The 18,966-nt window shown below is 56.4% G+C and overlaps 5 protein-coding genes across 5 annotated transcripts; 4 read left to right on the plus strand and 1 right to left on the minus strand.

The window, feature by feature from the left end:
• Nucleotides 1-8,387: 8,387 nt before the first annotated feature.
• EsH8_II_000130 (tetratricopeptide repeat protein) lies at nucleotides 8,388-11,331 on the plus strand (the record flags this gene model as incomplete). Its single annotated transcript, XM_083263428.1, has 6 exons — nucleotides 8,388-8,541; nucleotides 8,595-8,798; nucleotides 8,855-8,937; nucleotides 8,992-9,264; nucleotides 9,318-9,719; nucleotides 9,775-11,331. The coding sequence occupies 6 exons, from the start codon at nucleotides 8,388-8,390 to the stop codon at nucleotides 11,329-11,331; spliced, it is 2,673 nt and encodes an 890-aa protein (XP_083120750.1).
• Nucleotides 11,332-11,903: 572 nt separating this feature from the next.
• EsH8_II_000131 (60S ribosomal protein uL3) lies at nucleotides 11,904-13,278 on the plus strand (the record flags this gene model as incomplete). Its single annotated transcript, XM_083263429.1, has 4 exons — nucleotides 11,904-11,995; nucleotides 12,086-12,242; nucleotides 12,296-12,969; nucleotides 13,026-13,278. 4 exons carry the CDS (start codon nucleotides 11,904-11,906, stop codon nucleotides 13,276-13,278), a joined length of 1,176 nt encoding a protein of 391 aa, XP_083120751.1.
• Nucleotides 13,279-13,948: 670 nt separating this feature from the next.
• Nucleotides 13,949-14,570, plus strand: EsH8_II_000132 (uncharacterized protein; the record flags this gene model as incomplete). The annotated part of the gene is made up of 2 exons (XM_083263430.1): nucleotides 13,949-14,189; nucleotides 14,314-14,570. The coding sequence occupies 2 exons, from the start codon at nucleotides 13,949-13,951 to the stop codon at nucleotides 14,568-14,570; spliced, it is 498 nt and encodes a 165-aa protein (XP_083120752.1).
• A 602-nt stretch (nucleotides 14,571-15,172) lies between these two features.
• Nucleotides 15,173-16,933, plus strand: EsH8_II_000133 (anthranilate synthase TRP2; the record flags this gene model as incomplete). The annotated part of the gene is made up of 4 exons (XM_083263431.1): nucleotides 15,173-15,184; nucleotides 15,242-16,658; nucleotides 16,742-16,769; nucleotides 16,825-16,933. 4 exons carry the CDS (start codon nucleotides 15,173-15,175, stop codon nucleotides 16,931-16,933), a joined length of 1,566 nt encoding a protein of 521 aa, XP_083120753.1.
• A 484-nt stretch (nucleotides 16,934-17,417) lies between these two features.
• EsH8_II_000134 (uncharacterized protein) lies at nucleotides 17,418-18,946 on the minus strand (the record flags this gene model as incomplete). Its single annotated transcript, XM_083263432.1, has 3 exons — nucleotides 17,418-18,202; nucleotides 18,334-18,703; nucleotides 18,785-18,946. 3 exons carry the CDS (start codon nucleotides 18,944-18,946, stop codon nucleotides 17,418-17,420), a joined length of 1,317 nt encoding a protein of 438 aa, XP_083120754.1.
• Between the last annotated feature and the right edge of the window lie 20 nt (nucleotides 18,947-18,966).

An 18,966-nucleotide genomic window follows, 5' to 3' on the forward strand; every position in this document is an offset into this window, starting at 1 on the left:
GTCATTGTTTCCTCTCCCCCGCCCTGCCCGTTCTCTCTCTTCCCGGTCTCCTTTTGTTTCTCCGTCGCTTCTTCGGGCGCGTCTGCCGTCGACTGGTCCTCGCCAACTGACACACGCGATCGTCGGTCCGTGGGCGGTCGGGCAGATCCAGCGAGGGGAGCTAGTTACGTGGGCGCGCCAGTCCTAGGTGTGTAACTTGGCACTCCTGCACCTCTGCACGGCACGCGACGCCCCCGTGCTAGCGGCTGGCAATCGCGGGCGGACGCACGGTGCGGTGCGCTGTTGCAGTGGTAGTAGTAGTAGTGGTGGTGGTGGTGGCCCTCCCACTTCCTCGCGTCCCCGAACCTGGCAAATCTGACGTTTCCCGAAGAAGATCCAGCTGTTTTGACCCTTTTTTATTTTTATTTTTTTTATCTTGTCATTCCCCCTGCTTTCTTCTCCTTTCGTCTGTCCGCTCGCTCAGTGTCCGTGTTTTACTCATATTCCTTAGTGGTTCTTCAGTGGTTTCCCCTTCCGTGATCCGCTTCGGCCTACCTAGTTAGCCATCCGACCTGTCCTTGCCAAAACCTGACCACTCCTGAACGTGGAGTTGGGATTCAACGGCACGAGTACGAGTGCCCTGCCCCATTCTTCCTCTGTGTCTCCTCTCTTTCCAGCCTACATCTCTTCTAAGCTGGACGAGTGTCGCAATTCCCGGCTCTTGTATAAAAAATAAAACCCGAAATTGGAAAAAAACTGTCTGGGTCCCAGAGATATATGAGCTTCACTAACCTTCATCACCTGGCACTTCCCAGCCCTCTAATCTCTCCGTTCCGTGGTCACAGTAGTCTCCGTGCCGGAATAATTAGAGTTGCGGGACACGAGAACCAAGGAATGTTCGAACCGTCGATCTCCGGGTCCCATGCGCGTCAGAGGAAAGTGAAAATCCGTTCCCGCCCATAGGGTGCGCGATACGGGTCGTCATCGTAACGTGGTTGGAGAAGAAGGTGGGTGGGTGTTTTACAATGTTTGGCTTACGGCGCACGGATATTCCAGTCCAAGCTAGAACGGGACGAAAGGGATGGGGAGCAAGTTAGAAAATCCGCATCGTTCGACGGTGTGGTGTGGGTTGCCCCGGTTGAAGAATACTGAGCCCATTTGGCGGAAGCTCTCATCCCTTTCCCAACCCATTCCGCCGTGCCGTTTGGTTTCTCGTGCTCCATCTTATATGTTAAAACCTGCGACAGTAGGTGCCTTGCGTTTGGGCTACTGCTGGGGATGGTTGGCAATGAGAGTGGGTCCAAGGTCTATCCATATCACGTTGTTATGCGGCTTGCTAGACTACTAATGCCCTGTGAAGCCATGGGGATGCCGTATGGTGGTCATGAATGGAGAGAGCGAAAAGTAGCAGTGTACGCTGATGGATAGGTAGGGAACTGAATTTTAGATGTGACACAATAACCTCGGGGCTGGTCCCCTCTGCATGACACAGTCGTAGGAAGAATAACTGGCCAAGGCATCCCTGGTCGTCCGGTCTTTTATTGTGCCCTTCTATGTGGTTCTTTCGATCCCAACGTCTTACGTCTCTTCTTTGTAATGGAAAGCGAACCGATTGTGCCTCTGATCAATGCAGGCAAGCAAGGTACTACGTGATACATATACACAAAGTCTCGACGCAAGGTATTACGTATGCCTAGAGGTCGGGATGCTCTTTACGAGTCACTGCCGTCTCTTGGCGCTGATATGTCTGAATAGTCAGCCGCACGACCAACAAGTGTCTAAACAAAACGCCTCGGGCAAATGTAAGACGCTCGCACTACAATGGGAAGTCAACCGCCGCGATGTGCGAATTGCAGACCGGAGGGCCGAGGTATCAGACGCGTCAAAACGCCTAGAACTGGGCGCCTGGAATCTCGGGCCAATAGTTTGGGACATCTCAATCACGACAACGGCATGCGCCGATCTCGGGTACGTATCTAGCGCTTGCCTTAGCAGTAGGCGAAAGTGGGGAAAGGCTTGCTTTCCTTGTCTTGGAAGGGAAAGGGCAGAAAGAAGGAAAAAATAGGAAAAAGGTTTCTGCCGATATAGCGTTGGCCAGCCGAGCCAATCAATACCAAAAACGTGACAATACTGGGTTCTCACAGTTTTGGGGTGGGAGGGGGTGACGGGGACGTGATTGTGGATACCTTGGAAGGGTGGAGGGCCCACTTCCAGCATGCCTTATTCAGCAGGTGCTTTCTCAGCTTTCGCAGCATTGGGGGTTCTAACGCGGTGATTTGGTGATGGGATGATGGGATGGGCTGCGGATGATAGGCTGTCGGAGCCGCTGAGGATATTTTCAAGAGATGAAAGAAGAAGAAGAAACGGAGAAGCACAATCGGTCAGACTTGGCTGGGCTTGGCTTTTGGGGGCCCGGTTGGTGTTGATGATGACTTGGCTTTGGCTGAGTCGGCTTCCCCGTGGCGCGTGCAGCCCTGGGCCTGGGCGTCTGTGGCTCGTGCGGTTGCTGAGGAGGTGTGGCACCCGGTCGGAGCGCTCTCCATGGCTCCACGAGCCGCTGTCTGGCTTGGGCCGGGCTGCATCATTTGTCTCACCTTGTAATTGATTTCCATGTTCCACAGCCCTCCCAGGAATGTGCGCCCGCGCAGCCGTGGCAGCCCCGGTCGGAGTTGTCGGCAGGCACAGACGCAAGCGGAAGTGCATCTTGCAGTGCTGTGCTGCTCAGTCGGTGGTGCATCTGGCAAACTGGCTTGCATCGGCGTCTCTTATTGCATCTTTATGGCCAGACCCCAGTGCCAAGACTCGGGCATCGGGGCAGCGGTGTCGTGATGCAGTGGTGGGAAGCGGGACGCGGGTGTTTGAGATGCGCGCGCTTTGCGCTCAGCGGTTCGATCTGCACATATCCTTGCGGGAATTCCTTTTTGTTCGCTAGTCGGCTCCCGAGAGACAAGAAAAGGGTAATGGAAAAAGAAGGCCTGGTAATCGCGACAAACACGTATGGCTTTACTATGCCTTGACCAGGGAGACCAGTCCAGTCTGGTTGTAAGATGGGACGGATTGCGATGGATGGTGCATGGCTGTCGGGGATAGGCTCGTCATATTGGAGACAAGCTCACGTGTAGTGGTTTCCGACAGGGACCGAGTCCTAGTCCCAGTCTCCGCCGTTTACCCTCACCGCATAATGGGACCCGACGAGCGTTACGACTTACGTACATGGTGGGGAGAAAGGGTTATCATCGCCGGAGTGCGGCACCAGCCAAGCCTCTCCCTGAGTGGGTTTGGGCTGTAGGCCGAGCCTGTCGTCTGCGTCTGGAGGAAGGGAAAAAAAGGGGGGGAACGATGTACTGGGTTTCCGGGCGACGCAGCCAACCCTGGGGCGCCGGTCGGTACCTGGCAATGGCAGGGTAGCCTGTAGGCAGGAGAATTTTCGTCGATTTTATCATCCGCCTGGCTCGGACGACGACGATTAATTCGGGCCTACGGGGGAGACAGGAAGGAGGCCACCCCAAGTCCAGCCCGCCGCCAACCAATCCGCCGACACGATTGCATAGCACCCTAAAAAGGCAAGTAATACTGCGTGCTTAATTTGAACTTGCGCCGCTCGCAAGGCAACACCGCCGTACCCAGTATTCCGAGGGTGACCACTTTGATCAGCCTCTCTCTCGGCGGAGGTCATCCTTGATCATGATGGTGGTGTTGGCGATGCAGACGCAGATGCAGGCGATGACAGTTGTTTAGGATGCCGATCATGATGCGTGGAGAGCTTCAGTTCCGCCCCCCCAAGAATCACCATCGTCAGTGAGTAAGGGGACGCGAGGAAACGTTGGTGTACGTACCGTACAACGTTTCCCTTTTGTTCGTTTCCAACCCGGCCAAAGGGGGGCCAAGTGGTTCGAGAGACGGGCGGACGGTACGGACACTCACACAGAGACCAAAAAGTCAGAAAATACCCGGGCTGCCGGGGGAGCCGCTTGTACGTGTTGGGAAGCGTAAGAGAAGGACGAGGACAGAAGAAACATGGATGGACCCAGCCGCCGTGTGCCGTGCCACTCGACCCCGAAAAGGCTGTCCCCGTCCCACAGACTTTGGGTACCACACCACACCACGACTAACGCCAAGGAGTCAGATCAGTCTCCGTGGTGGCACGTCAGGTTCGACGACTTGGCGGATGGCAGGTTGAGCGAAGGGTACCAAGTATGCAGGCAGGCACGATACTGCGGTACTATGCAGTACGTGCAGAACAGCCGGAGACGTACCGTGGGGACCGTGCGCTCTTGCCTTAGCTTCCCTTGCCTTACCTTACCTTGCACCTTACCCTGCAGTATTGCCTCAGTCTACGCTGCGGATACAGCGACGGGAAAAGTACTGGGTATTGCACTGTTGCCCTCCCAGTCCGAAATATTCTCACCATCAAATCCTGCCTGATCTTGCCTTATTGCCGCAAGGTACAACCACCTCACGCACTCCGGTCCATCCCACCATGACACCGTCAGACGCACACCCACACACATAAACACTATCTCTCCCCCCATCCCTTACGCTTGACGCTGCCGCCGGTCGGGTACCCTCATACTGCCCCAAACGGCCTGCATATGCGAGAGATGGCTGCATCCCCCCCTCCTCCGCCTACCTCACACGTACATATGGTTGTCCAGGGCACGTACACAATCTCTGCTTCGTCCAAGCCGAGGGCTGGGGGAACGGCAGGCACCCCCCGCCACACAGAGACAGATGCAAGACGACGGCCACACCCCTCCACTCAGTCGCTGGCGCTTCCCACCTCCACCCCTTGACCCCTGCTGGACGCCCCTCCCTCTCCTCAGGTAAGCCTCCAGCTTCTCTCCACACCCATTCAGCCATGATTCCCTCCAGCCTGGCGACGGCGGCGGCGGCGGCGACCGGATCCCATCGAGCTATTCGCAGTTCCCAAGCAGAGCCCACAGATGCACCCGCATCATGTGTGTCTCCTGTATCTGCGTCTCCCGTCCACACATGGGCACGAGGGCGCACACCCATAATTTCTATGGGAAAGCAATCCGCCGGCCTAGCAATCCGTAGCACCGCAGCACAGGCAGGCATGCATCTCCCACCCAACACGGGCCAACAAGGAGGGCCAGCCACTGCAGCTTCTGACGATAGCTTCGTGTTGAGCAGCCTTCTCAGTTGGACCCGAACCCCAATCCACCAGATATTCACAGATGACCGGTTTCTTCAATGAGCGCAACATTCATTTGTTGCGAGATCAGTTTAAAAACAATGGGTCAAAAAGGTCATCGACGACGGGCTCACTCAGCGAGGTGCCTGCAAGGCATCCGACGAATCACCAAGCCCATCCCATCCCGATTATCAGGCGCTGAAACCGAAGATCACAACCGGGGGGGGGGGGAGGGGCCGAATAAGAAAGGCAGGAGAGGAGGTGACGGGAGAGAGTAAAATGCCAGACAGAGCGCCAGAGACAGGTGTGGCTAAGAAGGTGTGGGAAACTCGGGGAAGGTAATCAACAACTGACTAGTGAGCAGTTGCGGCATGGATGAAGTCACATCGGCGCTCTGGGTGGATGGATGCAGTGGTGCGGCGAATGACATGAACCATACTCAAGGTTCGTCTTTTCTTGCGTTGGTTTTGGCTTCTGGCATTTCTTCGACGGTGCGATCCACCTCCGATCAGGATCTTGGGGGGCTGACCATGCACGAGTCTGACTGCCCTGGGCATACAGCCCAGCCCAGCCTAGCTAGCCCAGAGTCCCAGAGCCCAGCCAGACCAGGCGACCAGACACACCACAGCGCTGGGCTAGAGGGTGATGGCCGGTCGGTACCTCATCCAGGGGGCATTTTCCTGGGGAAGGGCTACCTTTCGGTGAATATTTACCTCCCTGAGGTGAACACTGCCAACACCGACGACACGTGGGTTCTGCCGTGATGCAGTTTAGTGGCGGCGGTTTCTTGAGTGCAGCGCTTCCCATTTTCCGGGGATTTGTTTCCTTTTTATTGTGATGTCTTATTGCATTTCATTATTATTTTGCTTCTGTACCCTTAGCTTCTCATGCCACTCTTTCTCCCTTCTCTGACAGGCGTTTTGGATGATCTCTCGCGGGCCCGTCATATCCATGTTCGCACATCTCAATTAAGTGAGGACTGGACAATCGGTGCCCAAACTTAAGGGTAGAGATGTGATAAGAATGCGATTTACGGCTGGGACTTTGGCGCACCATAGGGACGCAGGCTGAGATCAGGTACATCTACCTGACGAGGTGAATCACAGTGACGTTTGCCATTCAAGCCAGGTGCCCGCATTGCGGTCATACAACGACGATTCCGTCATTATCTGCCCGCGGGTGCTGGGGACGGCAATATATTGCACATGCGATTACAATGGCCGACGCTGTTACCGCCTAATGGACCCATTCCAAAATGTGTTTGCGGCAAAACCCAAAGTTGTGCCTAAGGCACAGTCTTGAGACCCATCCCCTCGGTGTTCTTCCGCCACAGCGACAGGAAGACAGGATTGCATCGCGATGTTATGCGACACGGCTCTCTTTTTGTTTCAAAAACCGGCTGCCGAGGGCATGCCCAAGTTTAGTGGCCTTTGGCGTTCCTTGTCCATGGACTACTCTCTTATTTGTGTCATTCCCGAGGCCGCTGGCAATGTCGACCATGCTCATGGTTACGCTTACGATCTCCCCACGCCTCTCTACGCTGCCACAACGTGTGCCACCGCCGAATCGAATCGCGCCTCCACCTACGCAAATCACAAGAGCAGAGCAGCGATGACACGCAAACTCACAAAACTCGGATCTGTGTTGCTGTACGTTCCACAGCAGCACGCGATATATTGTTTCGAATGCAGCTTTAGACGGCCGATAGCGTCAAATCTCCAGCAGTAATTTCTGTGTGATTTCGCCTTTTCTTTCTTTCTTTCTTTCTTTCTTTTTTTCCCCCGGACATTTTCGGATTGATCACGAGATGCGCAGCACGACTCATTGGCGGTTGAGCAGAGCAGGTGTTGGCAAGTATCCATGCTGGAGACACACGGGCAGCTACGGCAAGGGAGAAAGAAGCTTCGGGACCCACTGCCCGCAGGGACCTACAATGGGCAACGGCTAAATCTAACAGTAAATCGAAAACTTGCCAGTTGCCGAGCTCTTCAAGTGACGGCCGATGGTGGAAAGCTCAACAAGAGGGTCGAGGTGGATGACAAACGTAGTAGATGCGCCGCCTCGCCGACTCGTGCTTGCAGCAGCAATGAAAAGGGGAGGGGTCGGGTCTGCAGGACGTGTTTCGCTAGACTCTCAGAGGAATCATCCGCGTCCACATCTTTACCGCAGATTTCCGCAGTGAGGTCGTGGTCTCCATAAGCCAAGGTACCATACCCACCTCTGTGCTCCCATTTCGGACCAGCAGGAGCCAAGCGTCCATGGGTCCCTCCAAGAGGGAGGGGAGGGGGGGGAGGGGGGGCGAATTGCGTTCAGTGGGAGTGCCCGCCGCCCGCCTCCATGAAATCTGTACCTGGCCTGGCAGGCGGCGTGGGCATGGGCGTGGGCGTGGGCGTGGGCATGGTGGGCGTGAGCGTGAAGCGTGGGCGTGGGTATCGGCTCCAGCTAAGGTGCGCTAGCCAAGTTGCTTTTTAGATGAGATGGTAAAGATACGTACCAGCACTTCTCCATCATTGACCCACTGCTGGCACCCCCGGCAATCGACTTAAATAAAAAAGCTGCACTACCCCCCTACAGGGGTGTGGCCGTCGTGTCGTTTCGCTTGGGAAAGACCCCACCCGTGGCGTTGGCCCAGTGGGAGAAAGGAACGGAAGGAACAAAGGGTACGTTCCGGTACGTACTCACTCCTTGCTGCCCGTTCACTCGTGGGTTAGGTGAGTTTGGCACAGAATGATGGAACCTACCTTAGGAACCTCTCGCAGCCTCCCAACTTTCCCTTCTCGTTTTCTTCCCCCCATCCCCAACTTTGCACAGAGCTACAACGGGGGCGCCTCAATCGATCGCCTTCGGGTCTCGTATCCTTTCCTTTCCAAAATCATCATTGTCCTGTCTCGGGGGCTCTCCGTCCTTCGGAATCGGCTTGTCGTCGCCGTTTTGTTTGATTTCCTCGCAACTTTGGCGTGTCGTCGACTCTGCCTCTGTCGCCCAGCCTTCCGTTGACCGGTTGCACGTCGAACCACAACCCGTTCGATCCGTCGCAACAACCACTGGAAGCCTAGGACTGCATCTCAACCGAAGCAGCTCAAGGCTTCCTGAACTGGCGCGTCTGGTCTCTGTCATATTTTTTATTCTCTGATCTTCCATAATCACCACCTCGTCGTCCTCACAACCACCGCCCTTTGCGCCATCACCAGCAACCATTAAGACGGCCCTGCAGCGGATCGCGGACGCCAAACCTCCGTCTATTTCCAACACAATGGCCAACCATCACCCGTCGCCAACCATGGCCATGCAGGCACAGCAGCATGGTCCTCCCGGCCCCCCTCCGCCGCCGGGAATGCAGCAAGGCCAGAACTATGCGCCGTCACGGCAGATCCTCCTCATGAACGAGGCTGTTTGGATGCAGATTGGTAAGCGCATCGCGACTGGCACTGCGCATAACACGCTCTAACAATTGATGTAGGCAGCTTTGCTGAGCTTCTCGGTAACCTCGAGGAAGCTATGAAGGCCTACGACCGAGCCTTGCAAGCAAACCCGCAGTCGGTAGCGGCAATGAATGCCATCAGCTTGATTCTACGAACCCGCGAAGAATTCCACAAAGCTGTTGATTACTTGCAAGCGATACTCAAGATTGACAACACCAATGGCGAGGCTTGGGGCAGTCTGGGTACGTACCGCGCCCACGTTTGCGCTCAGCGAGTGCGATTTGCTAACTGCTCACAGGTCATTGCTACCTCATGATGGACGATTTGCAGCAGGCTTACGCTGCTTACCAGTCTGCTCTCGTGAACTTGAGGAGTCCAAGGGTCAGTAGCACTATCTTGATCTTTCGGGGGTTCTCGGACGCTAACATGACGCAGGAACCCAAGCTTTGGTACGGCATTGGCATCCTCTATGATAGATATGGCTCTCTTGAGCATGCAGAGGAGGCCTTCTCCCAGGTCATGCAAATGCAACCAGACTTTGAAAAGGCCAACGAAATCTACTTCCGCCTGGGTATCATATATAAGCAGCAGCAGAAGTATGGCCAGAGTCTTGAGTGCTTCAAGTACATTGTCAACTCTCCACCCCCTCCTCTTACCGAGGAAGATATTTGGTTCCAAATTGGCCATGTCCATGAGCAGCAGAAGGACGTAGGTTATTGATTCCCGGCCTCGTCAAGAGCTACAACTAACCTTTTTGATAGTACGACAGTGCCAAAGCTGCCTACCAAAGGGTCCTGGAGCGTGATCCCAGTCATGCCAAGGTGCTGCAGCAGCTCGGCTGGCTTCATCACCAACAGAGCAGCAGCTTCCAGAGCCAAGAGCGAGCCATCGAGTTTTTGGAGAAGTCTGTTGCCGCCGATCAGGGTGATGCGCAAAGCTGGTACCTACTTGGCCGCTGCTATATGTCCCAGCAAAAGTACCCCAAGGCATACGAGGCATACCAGCAGGCTGTGTACCGTGATGGCAGGAACCCCACGTTCTGGTGCTCTATCGGAGTCCTCTACTACCAGATCAACCAATACCGCGACGCACTCGACGCCTACTCTCGTGCCATCCGCCTTAACCCCTTCATATCTGAAGTGTGGTATGACTTGGGCACATTAGTAAGTTCACGCCGCTATACTCTTGATACAAAAGGCGCCGCTAACAAGGGTCCAGTATGAATCGTGTAACAACCAAATCAGTGATGCACTTGATGCGTACCAGCGGGCAGCAGAACTAGATCCTCAGAACCCTCACATTAAGGCGCGACTGCAGTTGCTGAGAAATGGCGGTGCCAACGGAGGGCAACCCCCAAGTGCCCCCCAACCTGCCGACGTGCACCCTCAGGCCTACCAAGTTGGTCCTCCGGCTCCTCAATGGGGAAGCTCTGCTCCTCAGCAACAGCAGCAGGGACAGCAGCCGCCGCCGCCGCCTGGTCCTGGTGGCCCAGGTAGTAACGGATGGGGTAGACTTGCGGATATCAACCCTCCTCCACAGCCGCCCAACCCTTACGAGCAGCGTGGCGAGCCATTCCGTGGTCCTGCCCCGCCCATGCCACGACAGCCCAGCCCGAGGCAGGACCAGCAACAGCAGCAACACGGAGGTCGCCCTCCCTACCCTGAGTCGATCCGTAGAGGACCTAGCCCTCCACCCCCGGCCCACTACTCGGGACCGCAGCAGCCTCCTCAACAGCCTCCTCAGGGCCCTCCTACCTCTGCACCGCGCACCATTAACCCCAACTACGCACAGCCGTCCTCTGCTCAAATGCCTCCCATGAACACTGGACCAAATGGCGGCCCTCCCAGCCAACCGCCTCAGTTCCGCGGGACCAACAGCCCCCGGCCTGGCGAAAGGCCCATGCACGACAACCGCATGCCCTCTCCCAAGTCGGCGTACCCTCAGCATCAGCCTCCTCCACCGCCGCCGTACGGTCATCACCCTGACGGCCCCACTCCTGGTCCCATGGAGGCCGGTGCCCCGCCTCCACCGCCTCCGGGTGCAATTGCTGCAGACCCTGCAGCGCAGCGCAACGAACATGATCGTCCTGCTTCTGTGGGCCCCAAGCGCATGCGAGAGTGGGAGGAGGACTCATCCCATAAGCGGCCAGCCAACGATGAGAATCGGGCCAGATTGGACGACGTGCGTCCTCGGCGCCCGTCAACTCCTCCGGGATCCCGTGACCAGTATCGACGCAATTCTTCGGAAGCCCGTCGATTTGACGACCAACGTCGCGCGGAGGATCAGCGGCGAGCAGAGGATCAGAGAAGAGCAGAGGATATTCGGAGGGGTGAGGAGCAGCGTCATGCCAACGACGGATACCATCCTTCGGAGGCGGCCCATCACCCACCCAGCCACCCAATGCCTTCCAACCACCTCCCGCCGATGCAGTCGGCTGCCGCGCCGATGCAGAACATTCTTCACGACGGAGCCCAGAATGGTCCTGGACCTGCCCCCGGACCTGCTCCCGGTGTTAAGGAGTACCCTGCCGAGGAAAGGCCGCCTATTGAACACACTCCCGCAGCCCGGCCTACTCAGCCGAGCGAGCCCGAGCGTGCGGCTCGGAAAATGGACGTTGATGAGGACTACGATGACAGTGGTGAGGACGAAAAGAAGGGTGCCGTTGCCACTACCAATGGCTCGGGTCCTGCTCCGGCTGCAGGGGAAACCAAGACGCCCACGAGCGCAAGCATTAATGGCTTGATGGGCCCTACTCCCAAGGTTGAGTCGACTTAATGGATCAATGGCAGTTTGACGTATTGTTTTCTTTGTCTGCGTATTCTGTGTTCTCTTTGCATGTATACCATTTCGTTCTTCAAACTTGTCCTGTCTCAAGAACCACCTTTCGTTGGACACTGGCGTGACTAGGCAATCAGGTAGCTTATGAAGAGAATACTAGTCTTGAATATAGACTGCATGCAAGCTTCAATCAGGCAATTATGTAACCGGGCTACGAATAGAAATCTGCTGCACTGGATGCGCATGCGCCAGAGAGTAGGCGTGTCTGTCAGATACATAGGGACCTAGCTGCTGTATTGCCTTACTATTATTAGTGTTGAGCGACTGGCTTGAAGAACGGCTAGTTCTGCCAAGCACGGACCACACAAGCGACATGCACACTACTTGTTTGAAAATAAAATAATTTTGATCACGTGATTAGGGTGCTTTGCGGAGCTGATTTACAACCCACAATTCCTTTTTGGCTGGTACTCAGGGAAATTTTAGATAGCCTCAATCTTGACCTCGAACTTTCCCCCTCACTCCTCTCGATTGATTCTGTCAACTAACCCACAGGTCAATCCCTCAAGATGTCTCACCGAAAGTACGAGGCTCCTCGCCACGGTTCGCTGGCCTACCTGCCGCGCAAGCGTGCTGCCCGCCACCGCGGTAAGGTCAAGTCGTAAGTCACCAGAGATTGTTGCGAGCGTCTCCCGGCGTTGGTTTTGCGTAATTGAAGATCGCAAGGCTGACGATGGCAATTTTTTCCCAGCTTCCCCAAGGATGACGCCAAGAAGCCCGTCCACCTGACTGCCACCATGGGCTACAAGGCTGGTATGACCACGATCGTCCGCGACCTCGACCGTCCCGGTGCCAAGGCCAACAAGAAGGAGGTCGTCGAGGCCGTCTCCATCATTGATACCCCACCTGTACTACCAACGCAGCCCGCTTGGCTCTGTGCCTATGGCTAACATCTCTACAGATGATCGTTGTTGGTCTTGTGGGCTACATCGAGACTCCCCGCGGCCTGCGCTCGCTCACCACCGTCTGGGCTGAGCACTTGAGCGACGAGATCCGCCGCCGCTTCTACAAGAACTGGTACAAGTCCAAGAAGAAGGCTTTCACCAAGTACGCCAAGCAGCACTCCGAGAGTTCCGGCGCCTCCATCACCCGCGAGATCGAGCGCATCAAGAAGTACTGCACCGTCGTCCGTGTTCTCGCCCACACCCAGATCCGCAAGACTCCTCTCAAGCAGAAGAAGGCCCACTTGATGGAGATCCAGGTCAACGGTGGCTCCGTTGCCGAGAAGGTCGACTTCGGATACGGTCTCTTCGAGAAGCCCGTCTCCATCGACTCCGTTTTCGAGCAGAACGAGGTTATCGATGTCATCGCCGTCACCAAGGGTCACGGATTCAGCGGTGTCACCTCCCGTTGGGGCACCAAGAAGCTCCCGCGTAAGACTCACAAGGGTCTGCGTAAGGTCGCCTGTATCGGTGCCTGGCATCCTTCCCACGTCCAGTGGACTGTTGCCCGTGCCGGTCAGGACGGATACCACCACCGTACCTCTGTCAACCACAAGGTTTACAGAATCGGCAAGGGCGACGCCGACGACAACGCCGCCACCGACGTTGACGTTACCAAGAAGACCATCACCCCGTATGTCACTATCTATTCCGTCTGTAAATGCCACTCGATTGCTAACTATCTGCCAGTCTCGGTGGCTTCGTTCGCTACGGCGAGATCAAGAACGACTTCGTCATGGTCAAGGGCTCCATCCCCGGTACCAAGAAGCGCGTCGTTACTCTGCGCAAGTCCATGTTCACCCACACCTCAAGAAAGGCCCTCGAGAAGATCGACCTCAAGTGGATCGATACCTCGTCCGAGTTCGGACACGGTGCTTTCCAGACGCCGGCGGAGAAGAAGCAGTACCAGGGTACCCTCAAGAAGGACCTTGCTACCGCGTAAATGGGTTCTTCAATTTTCTTGTATCATGGTCATGGCATCGGTGTAGAGGGTTCACGTTACTATTCGGATGGTTTGGGACACCTTTGAGGTTAAAATGAGCGCCGAGAATTCAAAAGTCAAACCAATGATACCTAAATGACTACGATGCATGTTGTTTCTCGCCTCGAGGCTCGTGCTTGGTGACTGTAAATCTGTACATCGTTGCGAAATATGACATGCGTAGCTGCTCTGTGCGGTCAGAGTTTTTTTTTTTTTTTCCTTTCCCTGAAATGTGGGCATTCGGCACCCGGTGGACGGGCAGCCAGCCACTACCGAGTTGGTGGGGCGGCAAGGTCTGACGAGCGACGTGAGGCGTAGCTAGCCGGCGTGTTGCGTCATTCCAGACCTATGCCCAACCATGGCGCGCATCTTCCCGCGAACCAAGCTCGAGGCTGCATCACCCCTCACTGCCGTACTTAGCTCCTCTACGTCTCAGTCGATACGAATGAAGCCGTGTCTCCCCCGAACACTCTATCGAAATCTCTGCCATCCAGCGCTACCAAATTCCACGCCATCCCCCGCACCCCGAAACGCATTTAGAGGCCGACCACACCTTGCGCGAAGCAGCAGCTTCCTACCGCAGCCTTATCGCCAGACGATCTGCAGATTCTCGACGATTTCACATTTCAAGATGTCTGACGCAGACTACGCAGCGTTCCTGGATAAGGCGAACCAGGACCCTAGCCAGGGCTACACCAAGCCGGCGGGCAACAAGAGCAAGGAGTTCAAAGCGCAGGACAACGGCGTCGAGGTACCCAAGGCTATTCAGGATGTGCTGAAGCAGGACAAGGTGTACGTATCGGACGCGGACGAGCCCTTCGTTGGTGTTGCGCTGGAGTGGGACGAGGCTGGCAAGGGCCTACCGGACGAAGGTGAGTTGTTGAACCAAGCCCTACCATCATGTTTTTTTCGCACGAGAGGAGACACATGCGGCTACATAATCTATCGCAACCCCTTTCCTTCTCTAGCAGTTGGCTAATAACGTTGGTATGACAGTCGAGTTTGCAGAGCTGATTCAGCACCCGGATGCCGAGAACGCGGGCGTGGACCTCCTGGACCCTGTAGACTGGGACTCGAACGGCGACTACCAGGATATCATTGAGGCGGTACGCAAGGCGGGCAAGGGGAATGATGTCAGAGTCTATAAGGTACCGAAGGGCGGTGTCAGGACTGAATACTGGCTGGTCACGACGGATGGGAAGGGCAAAAGCGCAAAGCTTGTTGGCGTCAAGGCGTTATCTGTGGAGAGCTGATACCCCAAGGAGGCCCGAAGAAATGAACAGAAATGAGACTAGAAATCAAGTAAGAATATCGGCGTAGTCCACTCATAATCCAAAGGTTGGCTGAAGCATCCATTTGGTGCAGAACGGCAAGTTTAGTGGTGCAAGAACATGATTATTAGTGACAGCAATTCAACCCTCTACCCTCTACCCTCTAAAAATGTTAGAGAACACGTAATGAAAAAAATGAGAATAACCCCCCCAGGAAACTTGTTGTTATTATTTTGCTTTAGACAGTGTTTCTTTGTCGACAATTGAACATTGACTTCTTCCCAATGTTCATGGCGACGGTCTAGACCAGACTGGCGGAACGACGGGTAAGATAGTGGGGTCGTTGTGTGTCACTGATCCCTGACGCAGCGGAGGTGCCACTAACGGCAACGCCTGCCTCGCCTTATCGAAGCGATACGACAGTAAACTTCCGCCTATCGGACCCTGCTACAACCCCTCCAAGCCCGGAGAGGCTAAATAAGTTATCGAGCACGGCTTCGACGGCGGTGACTCAGATACAAACTTACATTGCTCTCCCACGCCTTACCAGAACATATTCAGTTTCGCCAGCGGACCTGATCATCATGTCGGGACCGGTAAGTTTTTGCCTTCCTTCAATTGGGCCCCGCTGACAATCTCCCTGTCTTGCACAGCGCGCAGTCGTCCCGTCCCTCGAGACGGTCAGATCGATCCTCTCCGCTCCGGCCGCAACGAACAGCGAGAAGAAGCCGACTCTCGTGCCCGTCTACCGCCAAATCTCCTCCGACCTCATCACTCCCTCCGCTGCCTACCTCAAAGTCTCCGCACACCACAAGGACTCGGACTACTCCTTCCTCTTCGAGAGTGCCGCCACAGAACGCGTCGGCCGCTACAGCTTCGTCGGCGCCGGTCCCCGAAAGATCCTCACCACGGGTCCCGGTTACGGCCCGGAATGTGACCCCTTGCCTGCCCTCGAGGCCGAGCTCGCGAAACATGTAGTCGCCCATGTCCCGGGCCTGCAGCTCCCGCCCATGGCCGGCGGCGCGATTGGATACGTCGGCTATGACTGTGTCCGCTACTTCGAGCCCAAGACGGCCCGGCCGATGAAGGATGTGCTCAAGATCCCCGAGTCCCTGTTCATGCTCTTCGATACCATTGTCGCTTTTGACCGCTTCTACGGCATTCTCAAGGTCATCACCTACCTCCACGTGCCCGAGGACTTGTCGCAGCTTGAGAGCGAGTACCGGAAAGCGACGCAGACCATTGACGAGCTCGTCGCCGTCCTCAACGCCCCCGAGATCCCCCTTCCCGAGCAGCAGCCCATTGAGCTCGGCCAGGAGTACACTTCCAACGTCGGACAAAAGGGTTACGAGGCGCACGTCACCACCCTGAAGAAGCACATCGTCAAGGGCGACATCATCCAGGCCGTGCCCTCGCAGCGCTTCGCGCGCCCGACAAGCCTGCACCCCTTCAACATCTACCGCCACCTGCGGACGGTGAACCCGTCGCCCTACCTCTTCTACGTCAACTGCAAGGACTTCCAGATCGTTGGCGCCTCGCCCGAGCTGCTTGTGAAATCCGAGGCTGGGCGCGTAATCACGCACCCGATCGCCGGCACCGTCAAGCGCGGCAAAACGCCCGAGGAGGACCAGCGGCTCGCCGACGAGCTGCGCAGTTCCCTAAAGGACCGCGCCGAGCACGTCATGTTGGTGGACCTGGCGCGCAACGACGTCAACCGCGTGGGCGACCCGTATACAGTACGCGTGGACCATCTGATGGTCGTGGAGAAGTTCAGCCATGTCCAGCACCTTGTCTCGCAGGTCTCGGGCGTGTTGCGTCCGGGCCAGACACGGTTCGACGCCTTCCGCAGCATCTTCCCCGCGGGCACGGTGTCGGGTGCACCAAAGGTGCGCGCGATGGAGCTGATTGCCGAGCTGGAGCAGGAGAAGAGGGGTATCTATGCCGGCGCGGTTGGTTACTTTGGTTACGGAGGTGTTGATGAGAAGGGCGAGGAGATTGAGGGCGCAATGGATACTTGTATTGCGCTGCGGACGATGCTCGTCAAGGACGGAGTTGCGTACTTGCAAGCTGGTGAGTCCCCCCCCCTTTTTTTTTGTCCCCTGATCTCGCCATGCGATGATGAAAAAGAGACGATAAGCTGACTTAGACGATAGGTGGCGGTATTGTGTTTGATTCAGATGAGTAAGTCAAATTCTTCCAGCACTTCAAAGAGGTATATAGCTGACTGGGCGACTAGGTACGACGAGTGGATGGAGACGATGAACAAGCTCGGCGCAAATATGCAGTGCGTGACGACAGCGGAGGAGCTATACTATGAGCAGCAGCAAGCTGCCAGGAAATCATAATTAGACAAGAAAGGAAAGACTTTTTTCGCGATGTTCACATTATCTGGCCTTCATTTCACCCCCCTACTCGAAGTGACCAAAGAAAGAGAGAAAAGAGAGAGAGAAGTCTACCGGTTTGGTATGCTTCCAGTCTGGAAAATGCCCAGAAGGTGGTTAGCCAGCTCCGGTGTATCTTGCTTGAGTGTCCATGCCCAAGTTTGGAAGATGTCTTGCCCAGCTCGGTTTCTATGGATATCCCGCTCGGCAGCGGGGGTTCGGTGTCGTTGCTCGACGATAAGGGGGTTCTTGGGCGCAGGTACAACTCATCAAAGGGTTCAAAGACCTATTATACTATTTACTACTAATCTCAGACCGTCTTACGCTACCATCGAATACAGATCAGAAGCTCGTTTCGCGGGCCAACTTTTCCAATAGCTCTCTATCACTCCCCCATTACCCCCAGAAAAGACTGTCATTAGGCTTATGGAGATTTCTTCTCCTCGATTCAAAACATGTTGTACGCGGGTATGAAGATGGACCCGACCCCGATCCCAATCGTCGTCAGCGCGGCCCACAGCACCGCGCCCAGGACGACGCCGTCCTGGAGAACCCGCAGGTGCTTGTTCCGGCTCTCCCTGCTCCGCTCGAACACGCGCCGCCAAAGCCACCGGCGCTCGTACGTGGCGACCCACTCCTCGCCCGCAAACACGTTCCCCGGCCCCAGTGTCTGGAGGGTGAGCTTCCGGAGCGGGTCGACGGCGCCCGCGACGCTCTCGGACGTCGCGGCGCGGCGGTGTCTCTTGTCCGCCCCCGTGCCGGCCTCGAGGTCGGGCACCTCCCAGGGGCGGAGGTGCCGCCTGTGCGCGAAGTGCAGCGACAGCGAGACGCCGTCCAGCGCCGCCACGAGTATGGCGAGCCCCAAGAACAGGAGCGGCGTGGAGACGAGGCGGTAGTACCGCGAGAACGAGGACAGGACCAGGGCGGCGTCCAGCCCGAGGCTGAGGACGACCAGCACGAGGCCCAGGATGCGGAGCAGGTGCGTCGCGGCGCGGTTGGCGTTGGCCATGCAGTGCCGGATGAAGTTTGGGTGCAGCTTGCCGCGGAGGACGGCCTCAGCTTTCTCAAAGGCCGGGAGGAGGGCGGACGGGTGCGTTGTGCAGGACGTGGCGGCCAGGACGGCATTGCGGTTGTCCTTTGTAAGGTTTAGGCGGCGCGGCGCGCTGGGGGTGATGTAGTGGTTTGTGATGGCGGTGATGTCGTCGCGGAAGGGTTGTTGTGCCGCCATGGGAGCTGGGATATGTTAGCCCCATGTTGAGATATGAAGGGGGGGAAGGGGGGCGTTGTTGCTGGACGAGACCCGAGAATGTAGGCTGGAGCCTAGGCGCTCTGTAGATGGGTGTAAGTCGACAGAAGCTTCTCACCTTGTTCAGTCATGCTATCCCCATCCTCTTCCTCCAAAGTTTCCAAGGCAAACGTTCCCCTGGAATGCGAAAAGTCGCCCGATGACGACGTGTTGCGTCCGTGATCCCCCGCCGCTCCGTTGATGTGGTCGCACTCCTCGTCGAGCATCTCGAGGATATTGCTCACTTTGCTCGAGTTCTTGGCCCTCCTCTCCTTCGGGCTGAGCTTCCTGCCGCGGTCCGGGTCCCAGCGCGGCGCGAGAGCCCGCTGCTCTGGCGTGAGAGTCGTCCACGACTGGACGTAGCTGCAGTACCACATGAAGAACTGGAGGGGCTCGGCGTCCTGCTCGACGTGGACGAGGTAGTCCATAAAGTCGTTTAGTGAGCATGGCTGAGGATATTGCTGTTAGTGGACTTGCTTTTCATGAGAACCCAGACGCATTCTTGGAGGGCCGCAACCGGGGACGCTCACAGATGCCGTGTTGTTCCTAATGATCTCTTCGAGAGCGAGCCGGGGCGGAATCCATTTGCTGGTTCGCTTCGCTCGGCGCCGGTACCGCCGGCAGTCCTCATCCATGACGGGCGGACGCCATGGTCGCCCGGCGCCGGGTATCCTGTAGAACTTGAGCGACATGCTGCTCGTCCTTCTACAGC

The sequence above is a fragment of the Colletotrichum jinshuiense genome, chromosome 2, assembly GCF_051148585.1.
Source record: "Colletotrichum jinshuiense chromosome 2, complete sequence".
Classification (NCBI taxonomy): Eukaryota; Fungi; Ascomycota; class Sordariomycetes; order Glomerellales; family Glomerellaceae; genus Colletotrichum; species Colletotrichum jinshuiense.